The sequence below is a fragment of the Canis lupus genome, chromosome 1 (assembly GCF_048164855.1).
Source record: "Canis lupus baileyi chromosome 1, mCanLup2.hap1, whole genome shotgun sequence".
NCBI lineage: Eukaryota > Metazoa > Chordata > Mammalia > Carnivora > Canidae > Canis > Canis lupus.
Genome location: NC_132838.1, coordinates 32,032,730 through 32,058,409, shown reverse-complemented (window position 1 = coordinate 32,058,409; position 25,680 = coordinate 32,032,730). Strand labels below are relative to the sequence as shown.

Below are 25,680 nucleotides of genomic sequence, written 5' to 3'. Positions count from 1 at the left end.
ATTTGTAAGATGAATATAACAGTACCTACTTTTTTAGGGTTGTTTGAGGTTCTTTGATATCATCAATTTTGTTATTTTGTTTAGTATTTGTTTTCTCATTTAGTCAGCTAAAAATCTTTTTTTTTTTTAATCTTTGATAGAATTTTAAAGACATAGTTTAATTCTTAAGACTTCTTACTTTGAAGCAAGTATTTTATTGTGGGCCTTGGTTTCTCTGGGCATTAGTTTTTTCATCTGTATATTGGGAATAATATAGCACTTGCCTCATAGGATTGTTTTGAGGACTAAATTAATTCATAAAATACCCAGAGCAGTGCCTGGTACTTGGGAGTAGTGCTAGATAACTGTTGTCTACTACTGTTTTTATTTCCTTAGGAAGGATGTAGCGTCTTGGAAGATCCTGAAAACTTTCCTTTGTCCTTATCTGACTTGAGTATGGAAGGTGTTTTTTGATATTTGTATATGTTTGTTAAACACTTGTTGAGTAGAAAGCATTGTCACACTGGGACCATGGTACACAGGAAAGGGAGAATAAGGTCTTCAGCAAAACCTCCCCGAGATACGTATACCCTAAAATTAGTACAGCATGCAGTTAAACTCAACAAAAGACTTACTAAACCTCAAAGATCTGAGGGGACGAATGTTCAGTCATTGTGAATTTCTGTATGTTACAGCATTTTCTAATTAAGTAAAATGTCACAGAACATTTGATAGTTTTATTTATAATTTATCACCATTTCTTTAGGGTAATGTCATGGGTTCATATTAGTTTCATGGTATATTTGCTACTGTTCTGCTTTTTTAAATTTTTATCTATTTTATAAAATACACCTGGTTTTAAGACAAGCAGCATTTTTTAATTCTGTGGGTTAGTTATGTTCCTAAGATGTTGGTTATAAAACAGATGTGGTAAGCCAAATCATTCCCCTATATTTTTTTCTTTTTTTTCCCCTTTTTTTCTTGAGTAATTTGATTGACACACTTCTGATAGAGGGGAAAATTGACCCTAAGACATAATACAAAACTAGAGTGCAGAAAGTTTTCGTTATCAAATATTTAGTCGAAAAATATGATAAGGCACTGATTTAAAAATTAAAATATTGATGCTTGAATTTCACGCCAGGTGTTGTTCCTTTGGAGCTAGGTTTACAGAACAAGGTTTTGGCAAGTCACTTAATTATTTCCACTTAAATGCCCCATTCAAGCAGTGAATTTATTAACTCCTTATATTTTTGTTCATCATAACTCATATTTAAATATACATCTGTGGCATTTTTTAAAGGTGGCACATAACTAGTAATCTTTGGTACTTTGGCAGAAAATAGATTTTTAAAAATTAGATGTTTTCAGAGAGCAGTTTTTTAATTATAGACTTGATACGAAATTTGTGTTCAGAGAAATGGTGTTTGCACTAGAAGAGATCTTAGAGTAGAATCCACCCCATTCTTTGATCTTGGAGGAAGCTTGAGATATATTATGTAACTTAGCTCTTTTCACATAAGAAGCAGTTATCAAAACTTGATTCTGTGGCCTACCTGCCAAAAAAACAGAAACTCTTGTTTCATGATGTAACATAGTAAAGCTCTGGTATAATTCACCTTATTATGTGACTTTACCACTGGGCAGACATTATCCTTTATACAATAATGTAGTGGTTAAGAGCATGGGTTTCTTTCCATGTTCTGTCAGCTTGCTGTGTGTCCTTGAGCAAGCTTCCCCGGATGTCAGTTTTCTCATCTGTAAAACTGTACCTACTCATACTCCTAGAGTTATGAGGATGATTATATTGGTTCATGTGTTACTGAGCTTGGATGGGTACCTGATATATACATATATACACTATTAATGTTAGCTTATCATAATCATCATTATTGTCATCATCCTTATCCGGTAACAACCTGCAATAGCCCACACGGGGTAGAGCATTATCCTGAGTGCAGTGAATGGTTTCTGTTTATCAAAGTAACAGCAAGTTCCCAGACCCATGTTTGCTGATGCCTGACCAGTGGTAAAGAAGAACATACACCAGAGTTATATCACAGATGCTTAACTGTGTTCACAGACTGCAGACACTTCAGAGCTCCACTCTATTCTGAAGAATAATGGGCCCCCAGTCTTCCCAGGAAGAGAGCAGTAGTAACCGAGTGCTGTAGGTAAGAGCATCCTGTGGAGTCCTCAGCTTCTCCACTTAGTTTAATCTTTCAGTGCTTTAGTTTTCTCATGTAAAAAAGGGATAAAAGGCCCTGTCTTAAAGGAATAAACATTCCCTTTATGGAGACTGAATGAGCTAATTTGTAAAGTTCTTAGAATGATACCTGGCCCAGAGTGTTTAAATGTCTAACTTTTATTATTATTTGTTAAATTTGATAAATCAGGAGTTGCTGTAGCTCTAGAATCATCCTTTAGGCCTCTGTGTAAGAAAACAGGGTTTTGATTACTAGTACCAATTCCTGAAAAATATTACTCCTTAATTAAAAATTAATATTTAGTATTAATAGTTATATATGAGTATGTATATTTTATAATATGTATTATATATTAAGTATATTATATACTTAATACTATAGTATCAAGGCATATAGTTAGGAAGTGTTGGCTTTTTCTGTCATTTTATGCATCTTACCAGTTAAATGAGATCATTTATTTTTAAAGGTGTTTTAGAAGGGTAGTTACAAGTCTGGGTTTGCTTGAGACAATCTCATGCCTGTTGTCTAGGTATAAATAGTACCCCTTTTACTCTTGCAAATGTCCTAGGTTGGGTGTACATTTTATGGTTACTCTAAGTATAGTTTACTGGCTGGATTTATTTTACAAGACTGCATACCTCAATAATATTTTCTAAAGGCGCACGCAACTATTTTAAGCTTAAGTTTTAGATGGTTTATATTTTAAAAACTCCTTTTGCATTTTTGTTGTTTTTCTTCTTTAGTCTGTATTGTGATATTTTTTTAAGTTTTTTTGTTGATGTAGAAAATACAAAAATTATTTTAATTGGGAATTTGGGACTTGAACTACCAGTGAACTTTATAGGCAGTCATACTGTTTTTCATATCAGAGCCCTAATGTTTAGAGGCTGTCAAAAGTGTTTTATTTGTTTAGATAACTAATGACTGTGATACTGATTATAACCTGTAAAATATTTATTGGTCTGTATGTACTACTCTTATCATAGTAGACTGTTAACAGTATAACATTACAACAGTTGACTATTATGGCCCAAAGCAAGTAAAATTTATAGTTAAAGAATTAAGAGTCAGATATTGCCAAAAGGAATCTCTTTTATTACCTATACTATCCAGAAGTTTAAATTAAGAACTCCATAAAGTTTAAAAATCTCGGGTGCCTGGGTGGCTCAATCAGTTAAGTCCCCGACTCTTGATTTCAGCTTGGGTCATGGACTCAGGGTTGCGAGATTGAGCCCAGTGCATGGAGCCTGCGTAAGATTCTCTCCCTCTCCCTCTGCCCCTCTACCTCCCTGTCTCTTCCTCTCTTAAAAAAAAAAAATATATATATATATATTTTTTTAAATCTATTTCAGTCCTCTTTTTGTGTTGACTACTTAACACATTCTTTACAATTCCTTGCTTTAGCAAGTAGAACAGTAACTGCCTTCCAAATATTAGTAAGCTTCTAGGTGCTATAGCAGTAGTCTGTTATAGTGTGTTCTTTGGATAGATTTCTGTGATAATATTAGTAGGTGAAAAAACATATATTTAAACTTTTTCTACAGTAAAGTTATAGGAGACATTTGTAGGTTTTTTTTTTTTTGTATTGAAAAGGACACCTTTTGCAAATGTAGAGAGGAGATTAATATTTATCCATTACTTATCTGATATTTCAGTGCCTAATTTTTTATAAGGGCTCAAGAAAAGGCTGATACACTTCCTATTTTTGAGATGATGTAAAATATATGCCATTGCCAGCACAGCAATATGTAGACAATTTTTTATTTTACCTAAGGACATACTGTTGGGAAAAGACTGGGCAGACTCATCCTTAAGACTGTGGCTGGGGATCCCTGGGTGGCGCAGCGGTTTGGCGCCTGCCTTTGGCCCAGGGCGTGATCCCACATCGGGCTCCCGGTGCATGGAACCTGCTTCTCCCTCTGCCTGTGTCTCTGCCTCTCTCTCTCTCTCTCTCTCTCTCTCTCTCTCTGTGTGTGTGACTATCATAAATAAATAAAAATTAAAAAAAAAAGACTGTGGCTGAAATATGAAATGGAAGTTATACAAGTGACAGAAAAGAATAAGAGAATGCCTATTTACTTACAGATTAAAGTAAAGTCATAGTACGAGAAAGCAAAGCAGCAGTGTGGTCTCGAACCTTACTTAGATTTGAAATCAAAGAGCATTTGAGTTGTATAGGCAGACCAATAGTACTGAGGATTTTGGAGAAGAAGGTAATATATTGAAAGGGAGATGAGGTATTTGCTCTAACATGACTGCTAAGTATCTCAAAAAGTTTGGTAAGATTGCATTTCACTTTAGTCCTAAATTTCCTAGGAAATTAACAGTGGAGCTGGCCACAAAGGGATAGCTAAAATCATTTAGGAATGCAAACATGCTTCATGAGTGTAGTAATAGATATGAGTTACTCACTTGTTAGTGGCACTGGCTACGTATTTAAATTGCCTTTATAACAAAGGAAAATACTAGAGATTAGTGTGTCCACATAATTTGTAAATAAACATATTCTGTGTGGACAGCAGTGCTTAAAAAGAAGTTAAGTCCTACTTAAAGAAGTTAAGTACAGTAATGACTGTACTTTGATGTATGCCCCTGTCTTCTTTGCCATTGACTTTTTTACCTTTTCTGCTTACCACAATATACTGTAGTGGTGAAGGGGATGTGCAGATGTGCCTGGATCATGTGTAATCCAAATTACCTTGCACAAAGCAAACAGTGTTTACTATTAGAGAATATTTAACTCTTTTTTTTTTTTTTGAGAATATTTAACTCTTAAAGAGTTTTTCTAATCAGAAAGTTTTAATTCTCTCTCTCTCTCTCTCTCTCTCTCTCACTCACACACACACACACACACACACAAAAGATTTAATTCAAATAAAGGCTAACAGAATGAATTTGGTAAATCAAGAGAGTGTGGGCACCATGAGGGAGCAGTTCCCTTCAACACTAAGTGCAGAGTACAGTGCTAGATCTTGCTACTATGACTAAGTCATAATCTCTGCCCCCAAGGATCTTAGTAGAGGGAGTATCAGAAGTGTGTGGTTGACACACATAATGATGCAGATAACTCAAGTAATTCAGATGGTAGAAGCTGGAGTAGAAATACAAAGACAAAAGTCATTCACTTACAGATTAGTAGGAAGAATGGAGAATGTTACAGGAAGGAGGAGGCTCTTAAGGTGTTTGTGAAGAAAAGGGTATAATTTTAATAGGCAGACCTACATGATGTGGTGAGAGAAACCCGAAGCATGGAGAGAGGGTAGTCCAGTCTAGATTGGTCAAAGGAAGACTGGAAAAGAATTTTGGGGATATATTATGGAGAGTCTTAAAAGCTGGACTTAGAAGTTTGTTCTTTTAAATATAATGAACATTATTTGGAGCTGTGTTTTAGGATTGTTAATCCGGTAGCCTTGTGTATTGTAGTGGACAGAGACTACAGCAAAGTTGATTTAAAAAAATAATTCGTTCATTTATTCTCCCAGCCAACAAACATTGATACTTGTACATCAGGAGTTGTTCTAGGTGCTGGGAATATAAGAGGTTGCCTTCTTGGAGATGTTGACAATAAGTAAGTAAACAGTAGGGTGCTCTAGAAAGGTCTCTAAGATTAAGACACTTGAGCTGAGACCTGGCTGGCAGAAGAAGCCAGCCAAGAAAAAATCTGCGGAGAAAACCTACAGAGAAAAGAAAAAGAAAAAGAAAACCTACAGAGGGCACAGCAAGTGCAAAGTCCCTGAAGCAGGAGCAGTCTTGATTTACTGAAAGAAAGGAGGAAGAGGTATTTTAGAATTCATGTATTACTGATACTGTGGGAATATGTAAGAACCGTACCTGACAGACCAGTGAAGGATGGGATCACACATTTCCTTAGAATTAATTTCTCTTGGTTACTCTTCAATAGTCTCAGTACCTTGAGTCACTTTGCCAGATAACAAGATCTTATATAAAACCATTATATAATGATTCATTAATGGCCTGAGAATAATTTTTTTCTGTGCATTCAGAATCTTAGATAGCTTAAAGCACTCTAAGACCATTATATAAGCAGGGCAAGTTGATATATAATAATGCCTGAATGGATGAGTATCTTTCATGAAATTTGGTCTCACTTTTTTTCTGCCCTGCTTGCTAGGGGACCCGAAGGGACATTATTGCAGGTTTGCTATTTATTTTATGCCATTTTTCTAGTATTAACTATAGAACACCCTTGGGGACAGAACATGTAAATACATGGTCCACATATTTTAGTTAGTCAGTATATGTTTTAAAAATTATTTTGAATCCATGTTAGCATCTGAAAATGAGAACGTATCCTAGAAAATTCCGGATTTCCATCTTTAGAAAAATCTGAAGATGGCATCATTTGGCAGATACTCTTTTGTAATAGCGGTTAGCTAGAGCGTCCTAGCAGTTTCCTTCACACCTTCTCTCCTTAGTTCACTACCTCCCCCCATCTGGCCAGCTTCACTAATTTATGGTACTGGCTTGCACCTGTAAGACAGTATGTTTTCAGTGGCTGTTCTAGGGCAAGGAGTAGAGAGCATCGGCATCAAAGCAAGAGGTCCTCCTGTCACTGTTGTCTTTTTTTTTCCTCTGTAGCAGAAGAGGGTATATGCTCTGTAATGGCATTTCCCAAAGTTTGGTTTGTAGCCCCCTAGTGTGTGAGGTCAAAATTATTTGCAAACTAATAGCTGGTTTTTGCCCTTTTTTTCTGTGTTGACATTAGCATTGGTAGTTCAAAGTAGTGGCAGATAAAACTACTGGTCCTTGGTACAGATCAGTACATTTACCAAACTTTACTAGTATTATGTTCTTAACTGCTACAGTAGAGAAGCCGGTTTCACTTAATGTTCAGTGTATAGAAAAAAATTAATTCTATTAAATCTTAACCCTTGAGCATATGTCTTTTTAGTATTTTGTGTGAGGAAATGTTAAGTGTGCATAAAGCACTTCTGCATACTAAAATGTGATGATTGTCTTGAGGGAAAGTAATTTTTTTAAGAAAGATTTTATTTATTTATTTATTCATTTATTCATGAGAGAGAGAGAGAGAGAAAGGCAGAGACACAGGCTCTATGCAGGGAGCCCGACATGGGACTCGATCCTGGATCTCCAGAATCAGGCCCTGGGCTGAAGGTGGCACTAAACCGCTGAGCCACCCAGGCTGCCCCAAGGGAAAGTACTTTTATTTGAATTGTGAACCATATTTTTTCATGAAACACCACTTCTTGAAGGAACAACTAGCTACCTTGGAGATTGGGCAGATACTTGGTTACAAATGAAGACAGTGTGCCTGTCGTGTAAAAAACTGATGCTTTTTATTACAAATGATGAAATTCAAGCTTTCTGGCAAAAATTAGATTTCAACAAACTTTGTCTACAACTATGTGCTTGATTATTGCTTCCCAATATTTAATGACTTTTCTGAGGAAATCGGTGGTGATATTAGCTTTTGATTTAAAAAATATTGTGTAAATGAAATGTGTCAACATTTGGAAGATCTACATAACCAGAACTAATAGTCTACAAATGACCAATGGAGGATGCAGTGCGCTTGGTACACCAGTGCATTTTAATGGTATGCAAAAATATGTGGCTTTGGATTCCATATTGCAACTGTATTTTAAGCATTTACCATTTGTTGAGTTTCAGGTTAGTATCAAAACATAAAATCAGAATTATCTGACAAGGCTATATTAAATCACCTTCTGTTTTCCAGTACATATCCCTGTGAAGTAAGAGTGTTCTCTTATATTTGAAACAAAGTGACATATTGCAATGAATCAAATATTAGACGGGTAGGAGACTCTTAGCTTAAACTATACATTAAGGAAAATTTGCATGCATATAAAACAATGTACTCTTTTCGCTAGTTTTGTTTTTGTTTTTAATGTAAGCTCTCTGCCCCAGGATCATGAGTCATATGCTCTAAGACTGAGCCAGCCAGGCACACCTTTACGCAATTTTTAAAATTTTGGAGAATAGTTATTTTCATAAAATTTTACATCACATATAATAAGATTTTTATTTTTTTATTTTTAAATGAATTTATAGATACATATTCCTAAATTTTAAAGAATTAAATTCTAATATGGTAAATATGTAAATATAAACCACAAAAACAAAAGCTTTGGGGGAGTCCTCAGTACTTATATAAAAAAATATATTTTTTTTCTCAATAACTTTTTAAAGTATGTATAAGGGATCCTGAGACCAAAAAATGTGAAAATCACAGCTCTAGGGTCCACAGCACTGATTCCCAAAGTTTCTTATACCAAGCATCTGTTCTATGAACCACTACTTCTAAAGCATTTTAATAGTCTCTGAATCAGAAAGAGGTTTATTTCTAGGCTACAGGATTTTTTTTTTTTTTTTTTTTTTTTTTTGGTGCCTCTTTTGGTCTAAAACTGCATTGTGTAGTCTCCACAGGAAATAGAATATCTCTTAATTTACTCAACTGCAGAGTCTTTAGCTTGACTGGCGTTCATTGGAATACATTTTGAAACTACTGCTCCATAAGTATGCCAGTGTTAAGAGTTGTGTTTAGCTGTGCTTTGGAGACAGCTGGGAACAGAGAGCTTTGGACTTAGACTAATAAAGCTTTGAATCCTGGCTCTGCCACTTATTAGCCTCAGTGTCCTTTCCTATTAACTGGGGATAATGGTAGCCAACATTAGAGAATTGTTCTGATCATTAAGTGTGATAACAAGTAAACAGCCTTCCTAATCATAGGTACTAAGTATAATTGTTCCCTACTTTCTTTTAATTTCTCTGGTAAATGTGAATCTTCATTATAAATACTCCCATGTCACTAAAGCTAATGAGTCAGAGATGTGTAGGGACTAGTCTAACAAGTTAGTAAATTAAGAAAAATGACACTGATTGGTCTACATGTATACACTACAATGCTACCAAGGTGCCTGGGCTTTTAAGCCAGCAAATACATAGCTTTGCCACCGATTCATTCCCATTTAATCTTTCATTTTAAAAATGAAAGCAATGGTGGATTCACCTCATTTTTAACCTGATAATGACTATAAAGGGAGGGTTTTTTGTTTTTTGTTTTTTTCTTAAAGATGTTATTTATTTGAGAGAGAGAATACCAGCAGGGGTAGAGGTAGAGGGAGAAGCAGATTCCCCGCTGAACAGGGAGCCTAATGCGGGACTCGATCCCAGGACTCCCAGGATCATGACCTGAGTGGAAGGCAGACGCTTAACTGACTGAGCTACCCAAGTGCCCTAAAGGGAGGATCTTATTTTCTATTGTATTTTGTAGTGCAATTGACCCTTGAACGGTATGGATTTGAATTTAGTGGGTTCACTTACATGCAGATTTTTTTCAATAAATATGGGCACAGTACTGTAAATTTATTTTTTCCTCCTCATGATTTTCTTAACATTTTCCTTTCTCTAGCTTACTTTATTGTAAAAATACAAAGTATAATACATTTAACATGCAAAATATATGTTAATCGACTTTGTTATTGGTAAGGTTTCTGGTCAACAGATTTTTAATTAAGTTTTTGGGAAGTCACAAGTTTATGTATTTTTGACTGAATAGGGGTTTGTCTCCCCTAATTCCTGTGTTGCTCAGGATTCAACTGTATTAAACATTTCATAAAATTTCATCTTGGGGAGAATATAGACAGCTTGCTACGATTCTTCTCCATATCATACAGTTTCAGTATAGTCCTCATTCCATTTTTCTGAATTCTTATATTGTAATTCAGCTCATGAATTCAAGCTCAAATGTGTAATTTGGCATCTAACCTTTTCTTATTTCAGATAAGAAACAACTGTACAGTGTTGCTAGCATTCCTGTACCTCATGTCCTGAACCTAGGATTAAAGAGCCTTGCTTACACATTTAAACTACTCTTTCATTGTCACTGGATTCTAGGCACTCTGGGCTATAAGACATGCGTTAGAGGTTAGTGAGGGTACTTGCCCTGAGGAAGCCAACATTATCCTGGGAAAAGGACAATGTACAACATGTCGTGGTGGAAAATTAAAGGCATAGTTTTGAATTACAGCTCACCCTTTTGGGCCCTCTGGCCTTAGTTACTTGGCCAGCCTGATTCTTTCTTCATAAAATGATAATACCAATTCTTCTACATTATTTTTAGGATTAGATGGGAACACTTTGAGTAATTGGGATTGTGCTTAGCATTATGTATTTTCAATAAATGTTAATCCCTCTCCCCTACCAACAAATGTACCACGACCATTTGTATATCTGGAAGAAAAAATAATAATAATTTGTTCTTTGGTGAGCTCTTTGAGTTACTATTAAAGAACTATTTATTCTTGTTTTTATACAGTTTTAAAAGGTTCTATTTCTAAACCATGGTGGGCAAGGCAGAAGGGGTCAGCAAGTAGGAAGACTGCTGATTAGAGTAAAAGAGCTTGGCAACAAAGAAAAAGTCACAAATCATTAAAAAAAAAAAAAAAAAAAAAACTTCTGTTAATAGTGTTAGTCTATTAGGCGAAGAAAAACATTTCATTTTTTCTCAGGGGCTTTGAATGTATAACTGCAATATAGTACAGTGTACTAGTTTGTTTGTAAAATCTGTATTGTTGGGATGCCTGGGTGGCTCAGTTAAGCATCTGCCTTCAGCTCAGGTCATGATCTCAGAGTCCTGAGATGGAGCCCCACATCGGACTCCCTGCTCAGTAGGGAGTATTCACCTTCACTCCCTCTGCCTCTCCCTCAGTTGTGCATGCGCGCGCCCTCTCTCTCTCTCTCTTCCTCTCTCTCTTAAGTAGACAAATAAAACCTTTGGAAAAAAATCTATATTGTTGAAACTAAGAGTGTGCTATTATTACATCTTTCAAAAATACATACTTTAGGTTTTCATCAAAATAATATCTGCAGGGCAGCCTGGGTAGCTCAGCGGTTTAGCGTGCCGCCTTCAGCCCAGGGCGTGATCCTGGCGACCCGGGATCTAGTCCCACCTTGGGCTGCTTCTCCCTCTGCCTGTGTCTCAGCCTCTCTCTTTCTCTGTTTCTCTCATTAATAAATAAAGTCTTTAAAAAAATAGTATCTGCATATGATTTAAAAAATCAGGGATTGTAAGGGTTTTCTGAACAGAGCAACAATTTCCTCTCCTTCCCCTGTCCTGTACTTCATCTGGGTTTCAAGGCGGTTGATGCGGATGGGTTTTGCTTCCAGTAAGTTGTGATTCTCTGTATCTGCCTTCTGTTGGTCTCCAGTTCCGGGGGGGCAGCAGTTTGTTCTGTGATCTGCCCAACTTTTCTTACAGATCTAAGAAGAGTTTTTGGTTTTTCAGTTTGTTCAGCTTTTTGCTTTAAGAAAGAGTATTGGCTTCTACTTCTTAAGTACTAGACCAAAAACCAGAAGTCCATGACTTTTTCCCTTCAGCTTTCTTATCCTTCTTTGAACTTGTTAGTTACACTTTTACATATTTAATGTTGAGAACATTTGCACCTTGTTCTTAAACCATAATTCTTAATATGTTCCGACTTCAGATGGAATCTAAAAGTTGAAAACCAAAGTGTGTTTACGTTATGAAGATATAAATATTTTTACTGCAGATCCAGTTCTATGATATAGTACTGTGATTATTCTCATGAAGCTTTCCCTCACCAAACTTTCTCAGTTGCCTTTTTTTTTTATTTTTTTTCTTTATTTATTTATGATAGTCACACAGAGAGAGAGAGAGAGAGAAGGAGAGAGGCAGAGACACAGGCAGAGGGAGAAGCAGGCTCCATGCACCAGGAGCCCGAAGCGGGATTCGATCCCGGGTCTCCAGGATCGCGCCCTGGGCCAAAGGCAGGCGCCAAACTGCTGCACCACCCAGGGATCCCCCTTTTTTTTTTTTAAACCCCCTAGGACCTTTGCCTTTGTATCCATTCCTTCCCCTTTATTTTTTCTGAAATCTTCCTGGAACTTTCTGTCATTTTGCTCTAATATGGACTAGCTGCTCTTCGGGCCAGTTACATAGTTGTCATCCTGCAGCCTTATTTCCCTTTTTCTTGGTGCATATCTGCTTTTTCTTGGATGTTCTGTCTCTAAATTTTGCTGAGTAACATCCTTAAATATTTTCTCAAGGGAGATTTTATAGGAGGTAAACTTTTTTTATTTCTGCATCCACTAAAAGTGTCTGTTCTTTCCATCATCTTAATGCTAGTTTGGATACAGAATGCTAGGTTGAAAATAATTTTTCTTAGAACCTTGATGGTATTGCTTTATTGTTTTCTGATTCAGTGTTACTGATGAGAAGTCTGATTCCAGTCCAGTTAATATTTCTTCTTAGTGATCAGTACCTCTCTCCCTTATCCACTTCCCTTACACATATTCTGGATGCTCTTAGGATCTTTGTTTTATCTTTGCTATTCTGAAATTCCACAGTAATGTGTTCAGGAATTCTTTAACCCATTGTATTGAGCCCTCAATAGGCTCTCTCAATCTGAAAGATATCTTTACTTTAGATTTGGGGAAAATCTCTTACTCTATTTTCTCTGCCTTTTTTGTATACCTCATTTTAAGAAACATTTTGTCATTCCAAATTAATTCTCTGTTTTTCTCTCATTTCCTAACCCACCTTGTCCCTTCCTACTTCTAGAGAAATTTTTCTCTATCTTCTAGTATTTCTTTTGAACTTTGTGTATTTTCAGACATCTTGTTCTTTGGTTGTTCCTTTTTCATAGTATCCTGTTCTTGTTTTATGGATGCATTACTGTCTTAAATTTGTCAAAGAATGCTCACTAGAGTTTGGGATGTGTGTGTGTGTGTGTGTGTGTGTGTTAAAGATTTTATGTGATTAATTTTTTTTTAAGATTTTATTTATTTATTCATGAGAGAGAGAGAGAGAGAGAGAGAGAGGGAGGCAGAGACACAGGCAGAAGGAGAAGCAGGCTCCATGCAGGGAGCCCAACATGGGATTTGATCCCGGGTCTCCAGGATCGTGCCCTGGGCCAAAGGCAGGCGCCAAACCGCTGCGCCACCCAGGGATCCCCTTATCTGATTAATTTGACAGAGAGGGAGCACAAGCAGGGGGAGCAACAGACAGAGGGAGAGGGAGAAGCAGGTTCCCCACCGAGTAGGGAGCCCAATACAGGGCTCCGTTCCAGGGTCATGGCATCCTGACCTGAGCTGAAGGCAGACCCTTAACCATCTGAACTACATTGGTGCTCCTCACTGGAGTATTTTTAAGTGCTCTCTCTTTCCTGAATTACATTTTTCCCTCAGAGTTTTTTTCCTCTTTTTAAATTTTACAGTTTTCTTCCATTATGTAGGTTTTCCTCAGTTGTTTGTTGATGTTTGGTAACTTGTCTATATTTAAGGCAACAGTAGAATAACTGAGCTCTGTGTTCTTGCATTAGCTCTTGAAAAGGCAGCCTTATTTTGGGAGGACTGGGTCAGATGCTGACTCGTAGTAGATTGCTAAATACTAGAAACAGGAGCTTTTCTCTAGGGCAACAACCTCTGTCCATATCAGCTGATCTAGTACTTCCCTACATTTCATTCTTTAGAGATATAACTTCCAGCTTTTTGTTTGTTTATATTTGGAGGGTAAAGTCTGGTTGCTAATATTCTGTGAGCAGCTGTAGAGATACGGATCTTCATCTCTGTCCCAATTTCACTTAGTCATACCTGGCATTTCTGGGTGAGTCCCTGGATTTTGCAGGACAAATTAGTTCTCCTCCATAGGTATTCTTGGCACTGTTTCTTCCACCTACTTTATTAGGCATGAATCCATGTGCTTTCTGATTGCTAACATTTGTTGAGATTTCCTGCCTGCTCATTGTTTCCCCTTCTCTCCTATTTATTTTTGTGGATATATATTCCCTTACTGTCATTTTAATAAGATTCTTGAAAGGAGAGGAGGTAATTTCCTGTACTCAGTGTATTTTTTTAAGAACTTCAAAACACTTAAAAAGTCTTGAAAGCATCCTATATTTTAGAAGACTTTTCATAATGATAATAATAAAATCCACTTTGGCACTTAAAGAATTAACTCTTGGCTGTTGGGAGAATGTAGTTTTTAAGGAGGACTTAGTCTCTGGAGTCTCTGAATAAAATACATTATGATCACAGGTAAAAGTAATAATAATTCTATCTTGAATGAGACACTTTTGCGTTTTACAATTAAATACAATTTCATTGACTCCTGATAACCATCATAAGAGGTAGTATATTATGTTCCCCAGTTTTCATAGAAGGAGACTAAGACAATAGTAAAGTGATATAACTTGCTCAAGTACTATGTAAATGACACAGAATGACTCCCTAACCATGTTGATCTCTATAGGTATTAAAATGAACTGTAATCTAGTTTATCTTTTCTTCCTGGAAGTTAATGACCTTTTGATAAGTATTATGGAATAGTGCATTCAGGAAAAAAGTCAACACTGACTTATTTAGGATTGATATCCTCATGAAGCCAATAAAATTAATGAAAACTTTTGGCCTTTTTCTATCCTGTCTCCGACCATGTAGCCATGATTCTGTGCTGGTCTGTAAGTCATTCCATTTTTGGAGTGCTTGACTATATTATATTTTAAAGTGTATTCCATTTCTAGAAATTTGTCGTACAGTTCTACAAGTGCACAAAGATAATACACAGGAATGTCTATGGCATTATTTTTAATAGAAAGCTAAGAAAATCTAAGGGTCCATCAGTAGGGGACTGGTTAATTTGTAATACGTATGATATGAAATATCATCAATGTAATACGTATGATATGAAATATGAAAGAGACTTATGCTGATATAAAAAGATCTTCAAGTAATATGATGTGAAAAAGTCTCATACAGTATGACCCTGTATGTGTAAAAAATATGTGTACTCATATGTTTGTATACACGTGGAAAAAATGGGAAGTACATATGAAAAGAATTGTTACCTCTGATGGGGATTGGAGGAACTTTGAATTCCATATCCTTAGGTACTTATTTTACCACAATAATGTAAGTTTTAATGGTTTTCAGTAGCTGTTGTTAGTATACCAGCAACACTAGCTGGCCCTGGGTGTCCTAGGTGAGTAATAGTCTAATGAAGAGGTCTGGGAATCTGGATCCTAACAAGGGCTTTCGTGATTTTCAATATTAGACAACTGCACAAGCGTGCTCACAAATGTGTGTAATTTAGGCCAAGGGGAAGTTACCATAGAGAGGCACTTGAAAGAGTGGGACTGCTTTGAATAATGCTGAACTAATAGTAAATTTCAAAATTTGAGATGAGAAATGATTTCCTAGGAAATTATCATTTTAGAGATCGACAACCTAGTTTATTCAAGAAACAGACACATCTGAGATCATACTCAGCACGTGTCATAGGTGAATTCTTCCAAATCTTTATGGAACAGATAGTTCCAAATCTATTTAAAGTATTCAGAGCAGAGAGGAAAAAAAAGTAAAACTTGTTAGTTGTGTTTACAAAGCCAACATAGCACTACTTCCAAACCTTTTAGATATAAGGGTTTTGGGGTTTTGGGTTTTTTGTGTTTTGGGGGGGCCTAATCATTTTATGATTCTGTTTAAAATGTTGTAAATCTTATTTGAAACAGTAATATACACCATGACTAAATGGAATTCATTTTACAGATCAAAGGATGGTTTAATGTTAGGAACTCTGTTAATGGAATTATTAATAGACCAAGGAGAAAAATTGTGATCTTTTACTTTTCTGCCCAAAAGTGCACACAATAAAATTAACATCTATTTGTTGTTTTTGAAAACAGAAAATTCCAAAGAAAATTCTTAGACCAGTGGAACTAGTTGTTTTTTCTTTCTCTAAAAATATCTATTCTTCCTTTCTTCCTTTTCCCTTCCCTTCCCTCCCCTACCTCCTTCCTTCCTAGTGAGCCCATGAGTAAGGGAGAGGGAGAGAGAATCTTAAGCAACCCCCCTCCCCCAGCACAAAGCCGGATGTGAGGCTTCATGACCTGCAGTGAAATCAAGAGTTAGATATTTAACTGACCTACTACCCAGGCACTCTTTAGCTGAATAGTTTCTTAACATAACGGTGGTGTTGCAGAGTGTTACTAGCCCGGATCATGCTTAACCACTAGAAATGGTTTCATTAAAGTTAGGAAAAAGATTAAAAATAAATTGCCATTCCATTTAAAATCTCAATTTCTTTTGACAAATAATTGTAAAGATTATTTGGTGGAATAATAATATGAGAGTAGTCCAGAAAATTGTAAACAAGAAAGAAACATTGAAGTCTGGGCTAATAATCTGTCAGACATTCATTCATTCACTTAAAAAAAAAAGATGTTATTTATTTATTTACTTGAGAGACAGTGCACTTGCTAGTGTGAGGTGGGGAGGGGCAGAGGGAGAGGGAGAAGCAGAGCCTGACAATGCAGGCCAACCCCAGGGCCAGGAAATCAAGATCTGAGTAGAAGGCCTTCCTTAACCAACTGAGCCACCTGAGTGCTCCTCTATCACATATTTAAATATTATAAAGCTAAAGTAAGAAATAGCTATATGAAACTCTGTAACACAGGCGGTCAAAATGCTACATGTAGGTGTGTGAATGACCTTTTTAGGTTACTGGAGAAAAGATGAAAAGGAAACACTCGTATTGATAGTGGGAGAATAAATTTCAGTAACCTTTTTGAAAGGCATTTGGCAATAGCAAAAGCATTTTTAAGTTTGTATGTTACAGCTCCTTTCCCTGTCAGCTGCTTTCTTTTTTTTTTGTTTTGTTTTCTTTGTCAGCTGCTTTCAAGGACTTGTAGCCTCTCTAATTGGAAAGATAGTCATCAGTGACACATATATGCCTAACTTGCACCACAAAGTGAGTTTTGTAGGTGATGCAGCCAGGATTATAGAGAAATAACAGCAAATATTTTGCTTTGAGTCCTTTTTATCTCCCCTTTGAAAACCTCATTCCTCTTTCCTTATAGGCAGCTTTTAATATATATGTATATATTTAAAATTTTTTTATGTCTGATACAGTAGAAATATAGTATACCTTCTTGCTTTTCTACCCTCCACCCCACCAAAGTGGCCCCTTGGAAAGAGCTTTGGGTTTTGAATCAAAGGACCTGGCTTCTTGAGCAGGTTCTTCCACTCACTAGCTCTGAGAATTAGGAGAAGCAAGATTACCCTTCTAAACATACTTTCTTTGAGAGCCAAGCATCCTAACCTGTCTGTCCACTTGCATTCCTCTTGTTTATTCCTTAATCCATTGTAAATGAGATTTTACCCTATCGCATCTCTACTAGTGCTCAAGCAGCAAAAACCTAACTGCAAAATAGAGTGTTTTCTTTTTTTTTTTTTTAATTTGGCCCCACTAATTCTCTTGTTTGGAAATTATTTATAAATTTTTGATTAAATAATATTAAATACTTTTGGTAGTAATATAGGCTCATGTAAAGAAAACATAGAAATATCCCTTAATCTCAGTCCCTAGAAGTAATCACTGGCATATTCACTATGATTTATGTGTACATATATCCCAATAAAATTGGAATTTTACTTATGTATACACTGCTTTGTATCTTGCTTTTTGTTTTCATAACATTAATACTGGTAAGCTGTGAGTTTAAATGTTAATGGTTTTCTCATATATAGTTATTTCATAATCAACTGTATCTGTTTTGTTCTTGCGTTTAAGTTTAGATTGCTTCTCATTGTGAACACCTTTGTACATGAATTTGTATGTACAATAGTGATTTTCTTTAAGGCTTGCTCCTACCTTCTAGAACCTCTTTCCACCGTTGATTTCCTCCTTCTGCTGATACTTTTTCCCACTGCTTCTTTCATAGGCTCCTTTTTACACCTGCCTTTAGGTTTTGGTGTTCTCCAAAGTTCCCTTCACTGCTCTGGGTTTGTAGGCAAGCGCTCTCCTGCGCTCTGTCTCTCTCTCTTTCTCTTTTTTAATTGAAGTTCAATTTGCTAACATATAGTATAACACCCAGTGCCTGTCACCCAGTTACCCCATCCCCCTGCCCACCTCCTCTTCCACCACCCTTTGTTTGTTTCCCAGAGTTAGGAGTCTCTCATGGTTTGTCTCCCTCTCTAATTTTCCCACTCATTTCCTCTCTTTTCCCTTATAATCCCTTTCACTATTTCTTGTATTCCCCGTATGAGTGAAACCATATGATGATTGTCCTTCCCCTATTGACTTATTTCACTCAACATGATACCCTCCAGTTCCATCCACATCGAAGGAAATGGTGGGTATTCGTCCTTTCTGATGGCTGAGTAATATATTCCATTGTATAAATGTACCACATCTTCTTTATCCATTCATCTGTCGATGGACACCAAGGCTCCTTCCACAGTTTGGCTATTGTGGATATTGCTGCTATAAACATCGGGGTGCAGGTGTCCTGCTGTTTCTCTGCATCTGTATCTTTGGGGTAAATCCCCAGTAGTGCATTTGCTGGGTCGTAGGGTAGCTCTATTTTTAATTCTTTGAGGAACCTCTACACAGTTTTCCAGAGTGGCTGTACCAGTTCACATTCCCACCAACGAGCAAGAGGGGTTTCCCTTTCTCCACATCCTCTCCAACATTTGTTGTTTCCTGTCTTACTAATTTTTCCCATTCTCACTGATGTGAGGTGGTATCTCATTGTGGTTTTGATTTGTATTTCCCTGATGGCAAGTGATGTGGAGCATTTTCTCATGTGCTTGTTGGCCATGTGTATGTCTTCTTTGGTGAAATTTCTGTTCATGTCTTCTGCCTATTTCATGATTGGATTATTTGTTTCTTGGGTGTTGAGTTTAATAAGTTCTTTATAGATCTTGAATACTAGCCCTTTATCTGATAGGTCATTTGCAAATATCTTCTTCCATTCTCATTTCCTCCCTCTGCTTCAGTCATCACCTGTTGTTTGCTTCCCGGGTGTGGAGCACATCCCCACAGTGTACCTCTTTCTTAACACCCCTTCTGCATTCCTTCCTGTTCCCTGGGCATCTCCTACTGACTGAACCGCATTTAACAAGGATAAATAAACCAACTACCTGTGATTTCCTCGTAGGTCTTCCCTTTATCTAGCGTAGATACAGGGCATATTTTGGATGTTTTAGATTTGTTTTATAAGCAAGAGTATCTAAGATGTGTAATGATCCTTACAGGGTGCCGAGCAGGCAGACTTTTCTGGAAATCTTGGAAAAGGGCAGTAACCATGACAAAATGCCTGCGTGTCTTTCAAGGCTGTGTGACCTTCTTAACTCTTGCCCTCCTTTTCCTCCTAAAGGTCCCTAATGTGAACCTTCCTTCCTCTTTATCCTCCTTGCCCTTTTAAATTTACACTGAAGTGATGCCCCTTAGTGGCAGAATCAGGAACTTTCTCCGTTGCTGATCAATCACAAAAAATGACTGCGGTCTTCTCATGTGTGTAAACAAATGGTTACTGTGATTGTGATACGTTGCTTAATGGTTGGTGGTGCTTTTTTTTTCAATTCTAGTAAGTACTTCTGACTTACTACCATAACATCTGGGTACCCTAATCTTTGAGTGTTTTGGGAAAAAGAAAATAGACAAATATGTTCCCTTTCTATAGAAATTGTTATCTTTTGAGGTGAGACAACGATACTTAGTGTTTATTTTAAGATTATCATCTCTGGACAGTAGATATTACTCCAGCTTTTGGAGTTGTAATTTAATCTTATAACTGAAAATTCTCTTTTCTAATCTGAGACTTATTTGTAGTAGCCAGTCTAGAAAATACATGTTGAATGACTACAATGATCGATATAGATCCTTTTGTGCCTTAAAAACACAAAGCAAACAAAAATTGGGTTTTTCTTTTTTTAAGAAAAGTAGTATAACCACGTTAAATACAATCTGAGAAATAAGAGGAAAAACCCTACTCTTAATCTCCCTTAAGAAAATTGCTGTTAGAATTGTATATATTTGATTCTTTTCAAATTTGTGTTTATGTGGTTAAAATTATGTATCCTGCTTTTTTCCACTTAATATATCATTTTATAACTATTTATTTATTTACTTATTTTATGACTATTACTTTAAATGGCTGCATGATAATCTATTAGTTGCAGGAACTTTTGGCCCTGTTGTATGCATAGTGTTTATGAAGAATGGATGATGGTACATTGTTGCTGAAAAATATGACCCATAAGAGAAAATAGTTTTTCTAATAAAATAAAATTGCTTTTATCACATGGATGCTTAGTTCTAAGTAGAAGACTATAACTTTCTTATTATAAGGTCAGTGCCTTTTTATTTTCAAACTTGCAAATCTGAAACCTGAGGAAGTTGGCTGTCAGTTGAGTGTAATATACTGTGTCAGTTATGTTTTGGAGAAGTCATATAAACAGAAGTTAGATATCTGCTTATTTGGAAAATTATTGTCATAAATCTTAATGTTAACATTGTGGTTTTTTTATAGATTATGGAGCTTTGTGGTGCAACGAGGCTTGGTTACTTTGGAAGAAGTCAGTTCTATATTGCTTTGAAACTTGTAGCTGTTGCCCAGTCTGGTTTCCCTTTAAGAGTGGAAAGTATAAATACAGGTAAATATGGCGTACATTAGTAGTTGAAGTGAAAATAGTCTTCTGATCACAAATGAAATAAAGTCAGTAGAATTTTTGAGTTTTCCTGATACTATACTGGCATTTGCAACTTAAGTGTCATGGCTTTATTCTCACTACCATGCTTTTTTCATTTGTGAATATTAGAAAAGTATCTCTTTGTTAAAACTGTTACAGCATGTATGTACTTAATACGTATTTGATGATAATATGAAAATTGTTAAAAGTGGTGATTTTAAAAAAAAGTGGTGATTTTTCAGAAATAATTCACTAAAATTGCTTAGAAAGTTTAGATAATTTTTATCAGAGTAAATGATAAGTCGTAGTGACTGACCATCTTCTTATATGTCTTCCTTATATTCTTCTTTTCTAGTAAGTATAAAACTACATTATACTTTGTGTTTTTTTCGTTTGAGAAGGCTGTGCATTTGAAATTAGAAGGAATTAGTTAACCAAAACTTTCTGATTGATAGAAACAATATTAAAATATTGGCAGGCTAAAGCCTAGTTATAGATATCTGTCTGCCTTACGAGTGTCACCTGGGATAATTAGTTTTTCTGCTTATTGATGTCGAAGTCAGTGGAAATTCTATAAAGCTAGGTACTTAACTGCAGAGAGTTCTGTGGTTGTTGTAGGGAAAAGAGGAAACAAAACTTGAGGTTTTCTGTAATGTTAAAATTTTTATAAATAGTTTTAAGGACCAAGTTCAGTTTATTAGTCACTGTGAGGTTTTCATTGTTGACCTCTGGTTTGCTACACATCATTTGTCTAGAATTGAGAGTTTACATTCTTTTTAGGTAATTTTGGATTCCTTTATGTAAATACTGAATAAGCTTAGTATTTTTTCTCCTTTGTATGAGGATTCAAGAGAGATGCAGATAATTATAGTGGAGGGAAGCGTACTTTCTTTTAAAAATTCTGCTCTTCTGTGTGTTGTCTAGTCTAAAAGTGTGAGCTGTGATTGATGTGCAATGTAGTTCTCAGTGTTCTTTCCTCTCTTTAAAATTGAATGTAGGGTATAAGCCAGACTAAAGTGGATAGATAAAATGCTTTGTTCTGTTGGTAGGTGGACAGTAAAATATTTTTCAGGAATTTGTGCCATGAAATGTCTAGATGAATCTAGTCTCAATCTAGTGACATAGTCTTTGTTTTACTTGTGGCTCTAACATCTTAGTTAAGAGAATCAGTATGAGTAGAAAAGAAGTAGCCTAAGCTTTCAGGTCAGGCTGCCCTGAGTTCAGATTCTGTCAGTCACTATCATTGACCTTGGCATCTTGTTGCCTCAGTTGTAAGCAGAGAGCCAGACAGGACATTTTTATAGCTATTACCATTAGCTGTAATTAGCTATTCCTGCCTTTAGAAGGAAAGTTTAGTGTTACTATTTCTTTCTAGGTTAGTCTCCCACAATCTAAGGGAGATGGTCTAAATGTCATGATAAATGTGTGTCTGCTTTTTCTGTATTTGTTTTTGCAAAAGTTCTTTTTAATATCTAATTCGTATAGCAGTTCTAATGTGTGCCCTTGTTTTATTTTAAAGTAATAATTATTTCTATGATTAACAGTAAAGGACCTTCCTCTGCCAAGATTTGTTGCTTCAAAGAATGAACAGGAATCTCGCCATGCAGCCTCATATTCTTCAGATTCTGAAAATCAAGGGTCTTACTCTGGTGTAATTCCACCACCACCTGGCAGGGGGCAAGTGAAAAAGGGATCTGTAAGCCATGATACTGTCCAGCCTCGTACATCTGCAGATCAGCAGGTAATCATGTGCCTGGAGATGTTATCTCTTTATGTCCTGTGTAGATGTTTACACTAAAACATTTGAGTGCTTTCTTAATGAAAATGGTATTTTAAAAAGATTTAAGTCTTAAAATAATAATAATACTAATAATACTGTTTTTAGGAACCTGCATCTCCAGTAGTTTCACCCCAGCAGTCCCCACCAACTTCTCCACACACATGGAGGAAGCACAGCCGTCACCCCAGTGGGGGAAATAGCGAGAGGCCTCTTGCAGGACCTGGACCATTTTGGTCTCCCTTTGGTGAAGCACAATCAGGTATTTTGAAATTCTTTAGAAGGGACGGTTATTTATGAAGGGTCATAAATTGAAGGAAACTAGATAATACTCCTTTAAGAGTTGCCTTCAAGACCATTTTTAATTATAATTTAAGTGCCTTAATTAGAAGCAGAAGCCAACAATGAAAGTTTGTAAGTAGATATATCACTTTGAACAGTGGTAATTACGTTTACTTACACATGTAGTGCTCAGACAGAAGTTTATAGATACCAGATTCTCTGAAGGTGAAATGAATAATGATTTCTCAGAATATGAGGGGTGTATTACATTAATTCCAGTATTGACAAGGAAAGTACAAGAACAATTTAAAAAGATTTAAATGAAGTTTTAAGTTGACAGAGGAGATTGATTTTGGAAATCGTTAACATTTTTTCAAAGTTAGAGTTCAAAAGAAAACATAATATATGTATGGTGAGTTATGGTAAAAAACCTGGTAACTTTTCTTCAAAAGTGAGCCAGCATGTGTACCCATTCTCCTCTTAGGTTCTTCTGCTGGTGATGCAGTGTGGTCAGGGCATTCTCCACCTCCACCACAAGAAACTTGGGTCAGTTTTGCAGATACTCCACCAACCAGTACTCTTTTAACCATGCATCCTGCTTCTGTCCAGGTGTGACATTTTATTGGTATTGCATTTTTATTTGCTTCATTCAGAGTATCGCTGCAGTCATTCATTTTATATTTTGCTGTTGCAAATTTTGTAAATGTAAGTTCACTCTTTTATACAACACGGAACTCTGCTCTGTGTCTTAAAGTCTGTTATCATTGGAATGTTTCACTAAAAGTTTTGGCTGATTTTCTTTCTAATTATTCAATGACATTTTGAAAGTTTTCTGCCCCTAGGAATATATTTGCTTGGCTTTCTTAGCACATTTTTCATAACTTTCTGTTGCTTACATATTGCTATCATTCTACGCACTTATATAATCATTGTACAGAAACATTCAGTAACCTGATTATAACAAATATGTGGTTTGCTGATGAGTTTGTGAAGACTTCTTATATTTTAAACATCCACAAAAAGTAAGTTTCACTTTCAAAGAATAATAACCTAGCAATCTTGGTCCGTATAATCATATAGATAGATACTGTACTGAGGAAAAAAAATGTTTCCTTACAGGACCAGACAACAGTACGAACTGTAGCATCAGCTACAGCTGCCAATGAAATTCGTAGGCAATCCAGTAGTTATGATGATCCCTGGAAAATAACAGATGAACAAAGGCAGTATTATGTAAATCAATTTAAAACCATTCAGCCTGATCTAAACGGATTTATTCCAGGTGAGTTGTTAAAAACAGAAATTCTTCTAGATGGGACAAGACAAAGTCTCAATTTCATAATTTCAAAGATATGGTTTTATTGGTCAGAGATTATAAAAGATAATTGATCCTCAAATTGTCTGAAAAGTTTATAATCACTGGAGACAAAAACATGACATAGACACATGTTAAGATTACCATTTTCCCAGTGAAAAAGTCTTAAAAAGACTCTTAACCTCACATTTTATTCTTGAATCTGTAAGTTCAGAATAACATTAAACAACACTGTTTTAATATTTCAGGATCTGCAGCTAAAGAGTTTTTTACAAAATCAAAACTTCCTATTCTTGAACTTTCTCATATTTGGTAAGTGTGGTATATCACATCAGTTGGGTAATGTGGGTTGTTTCAAAGGAGTTTCCTTCCAGCAGGTGGATTTTCAAACCTTAAAAAATAAACGATGAGAGCACAAGCTCTTCAAGAGTGTTCTCAAAGAACACAGTATTGCCTTAAAATGGTCAACTTCTGTCTCACTCTCTGGAAAAGAAATAAGTGATGCCAGTACAGTAGTTCTTTAAAAAGTGCTAAAATTCTTTTAAATCATATCTGCTATTTCTTGTTGCTAGCATAATGCATGGAATAAAAGCTAGTTGGTACTTACATGGTTGTGTGTAGCCCATTTGGTTTTAAAACAGTTATCAGATAAACATAAGTGTTATTTCTACTTTAAAGGGTTTTTAGTAGTGTAGAATGCTATAGTAGAAGGAAGATAGATAATGCCTAAACTGAAAAATCTAGAACTAGCAATATATACATGCTCTTTATAGTGTGAGGCATTAAATACATAAGTGGTTGCTTCTGCATCTATTAAGTGAAAGGATAGAGGGGCTGCTGTTTTTTTTATATCAAGCCTTGTAATTCTATTGAATGCTTTAAAGTGGATACATGTAGGACTTTCATAACAATAAAAACAGTTTTTTATAAATTTAGTGATTTATTAAGTAGGCCTGACTTTAAACTAAATTCTGTTACTAAAAATACATATTGATTAAAAGTCATTTTTTGGTGATCTTATTTATTGAAGCTGTTTTTTAGCATTTGATTATAAGAATTTCAAGCATTCAGAAAAGTTTAAGGAATTGTGCCTTAAATACCCAAAATGCCCACTGCCTAGGTTGTATAATCCATTTCTTTCCATTTATGGGATTATTGATTGCACTTTTTCTGGAAAAGGATTTCTTTTTCTTCTTTTTGAGACATAAAGGGATCTAAAGCAGATGATTATATTTATAGTAAGTTTGTCTTCTAGGGAACTTTCAGACTTTGATAAAGATGGAGCATTGACACTGGATGAGTTTTGTGCTGCTTTTCATCTGGTAGTTGCTAGGAAGAATGGCTATGACTTACCAGAAAAACTCCCTGAAAGCCTAATGCCCAAATTGATTGATTTGGAGGACTCAGCAGGTAAGATTGGGAACTGAAGGGATCTGGTTGCAGGCCTTAAACATAGCACTTGATTCTTTTTTTTTTTTTTTTTTTAAAGAATTTATTTATTTGCTTGAGAGAGAGAGAGAGGGAAAAAAAAAAAAAGAGAGAGAGAGAGAGGGAAAGAAAAAAAAAAAAAACCCTCAGAGTCTGTGCTGAGCACAGAGCATGTCTCACAACCCTGAGATCATGAC

General features: G+C 35.9%; 1 protein-coding gene across 8 annotated transcripts in view; it reads left to right on the top strand.

Moving 5' to 3' along the window:
• The window catches only part of REPS1 (RALBP1 associated Eps domain containing 1), an 82,600-nt gene that overhangs the window by 22,000 nt on the left and 34,920 nt on the right, over positions 1-25,680 (top strand). For 6 of the 8 annotated variants that reach the window (XR_012030871.1, XM_072825509.1, XM_072825541.1 and 3 more), the window contains exons 2-8: positions 20,522-20,645; positions 22,226-22,422; positions 22,567-22,720; positions 23,225-23,349; positions 23,860-24,022; positions 24,304-24,367; positions 25,311-25,465. Coding sequence is in view for 7 of the 8 variants with exons in the window: in XM_072825509.1 (XP_072681610.1) it covers positions 20,522-20,645; positions 22,226-22,422; positions 22,567-22,720; positions 23,225-23,349; positions 23,860-24,022; positions 24,304-24,367; positions 25,311-25,465 (982 nt within the window). In the remaining variant the exon portion in view is untranslated. Of the gene's footprint in view, positions 1-2,062; positions 2,154-20,521; positions 20,646-22,225; positions 22,423-22,566; positions 22,721-23,224; positions 23,350-23,859; positions 24,023-24,303; positions 24,368-25,310; positions 25,466-25,680 lie in introns of all 8 variants that reach the window. The other 2 variants (XM_072825551.1, XM_072825524.1) reach the window with 2 other exon arrangements.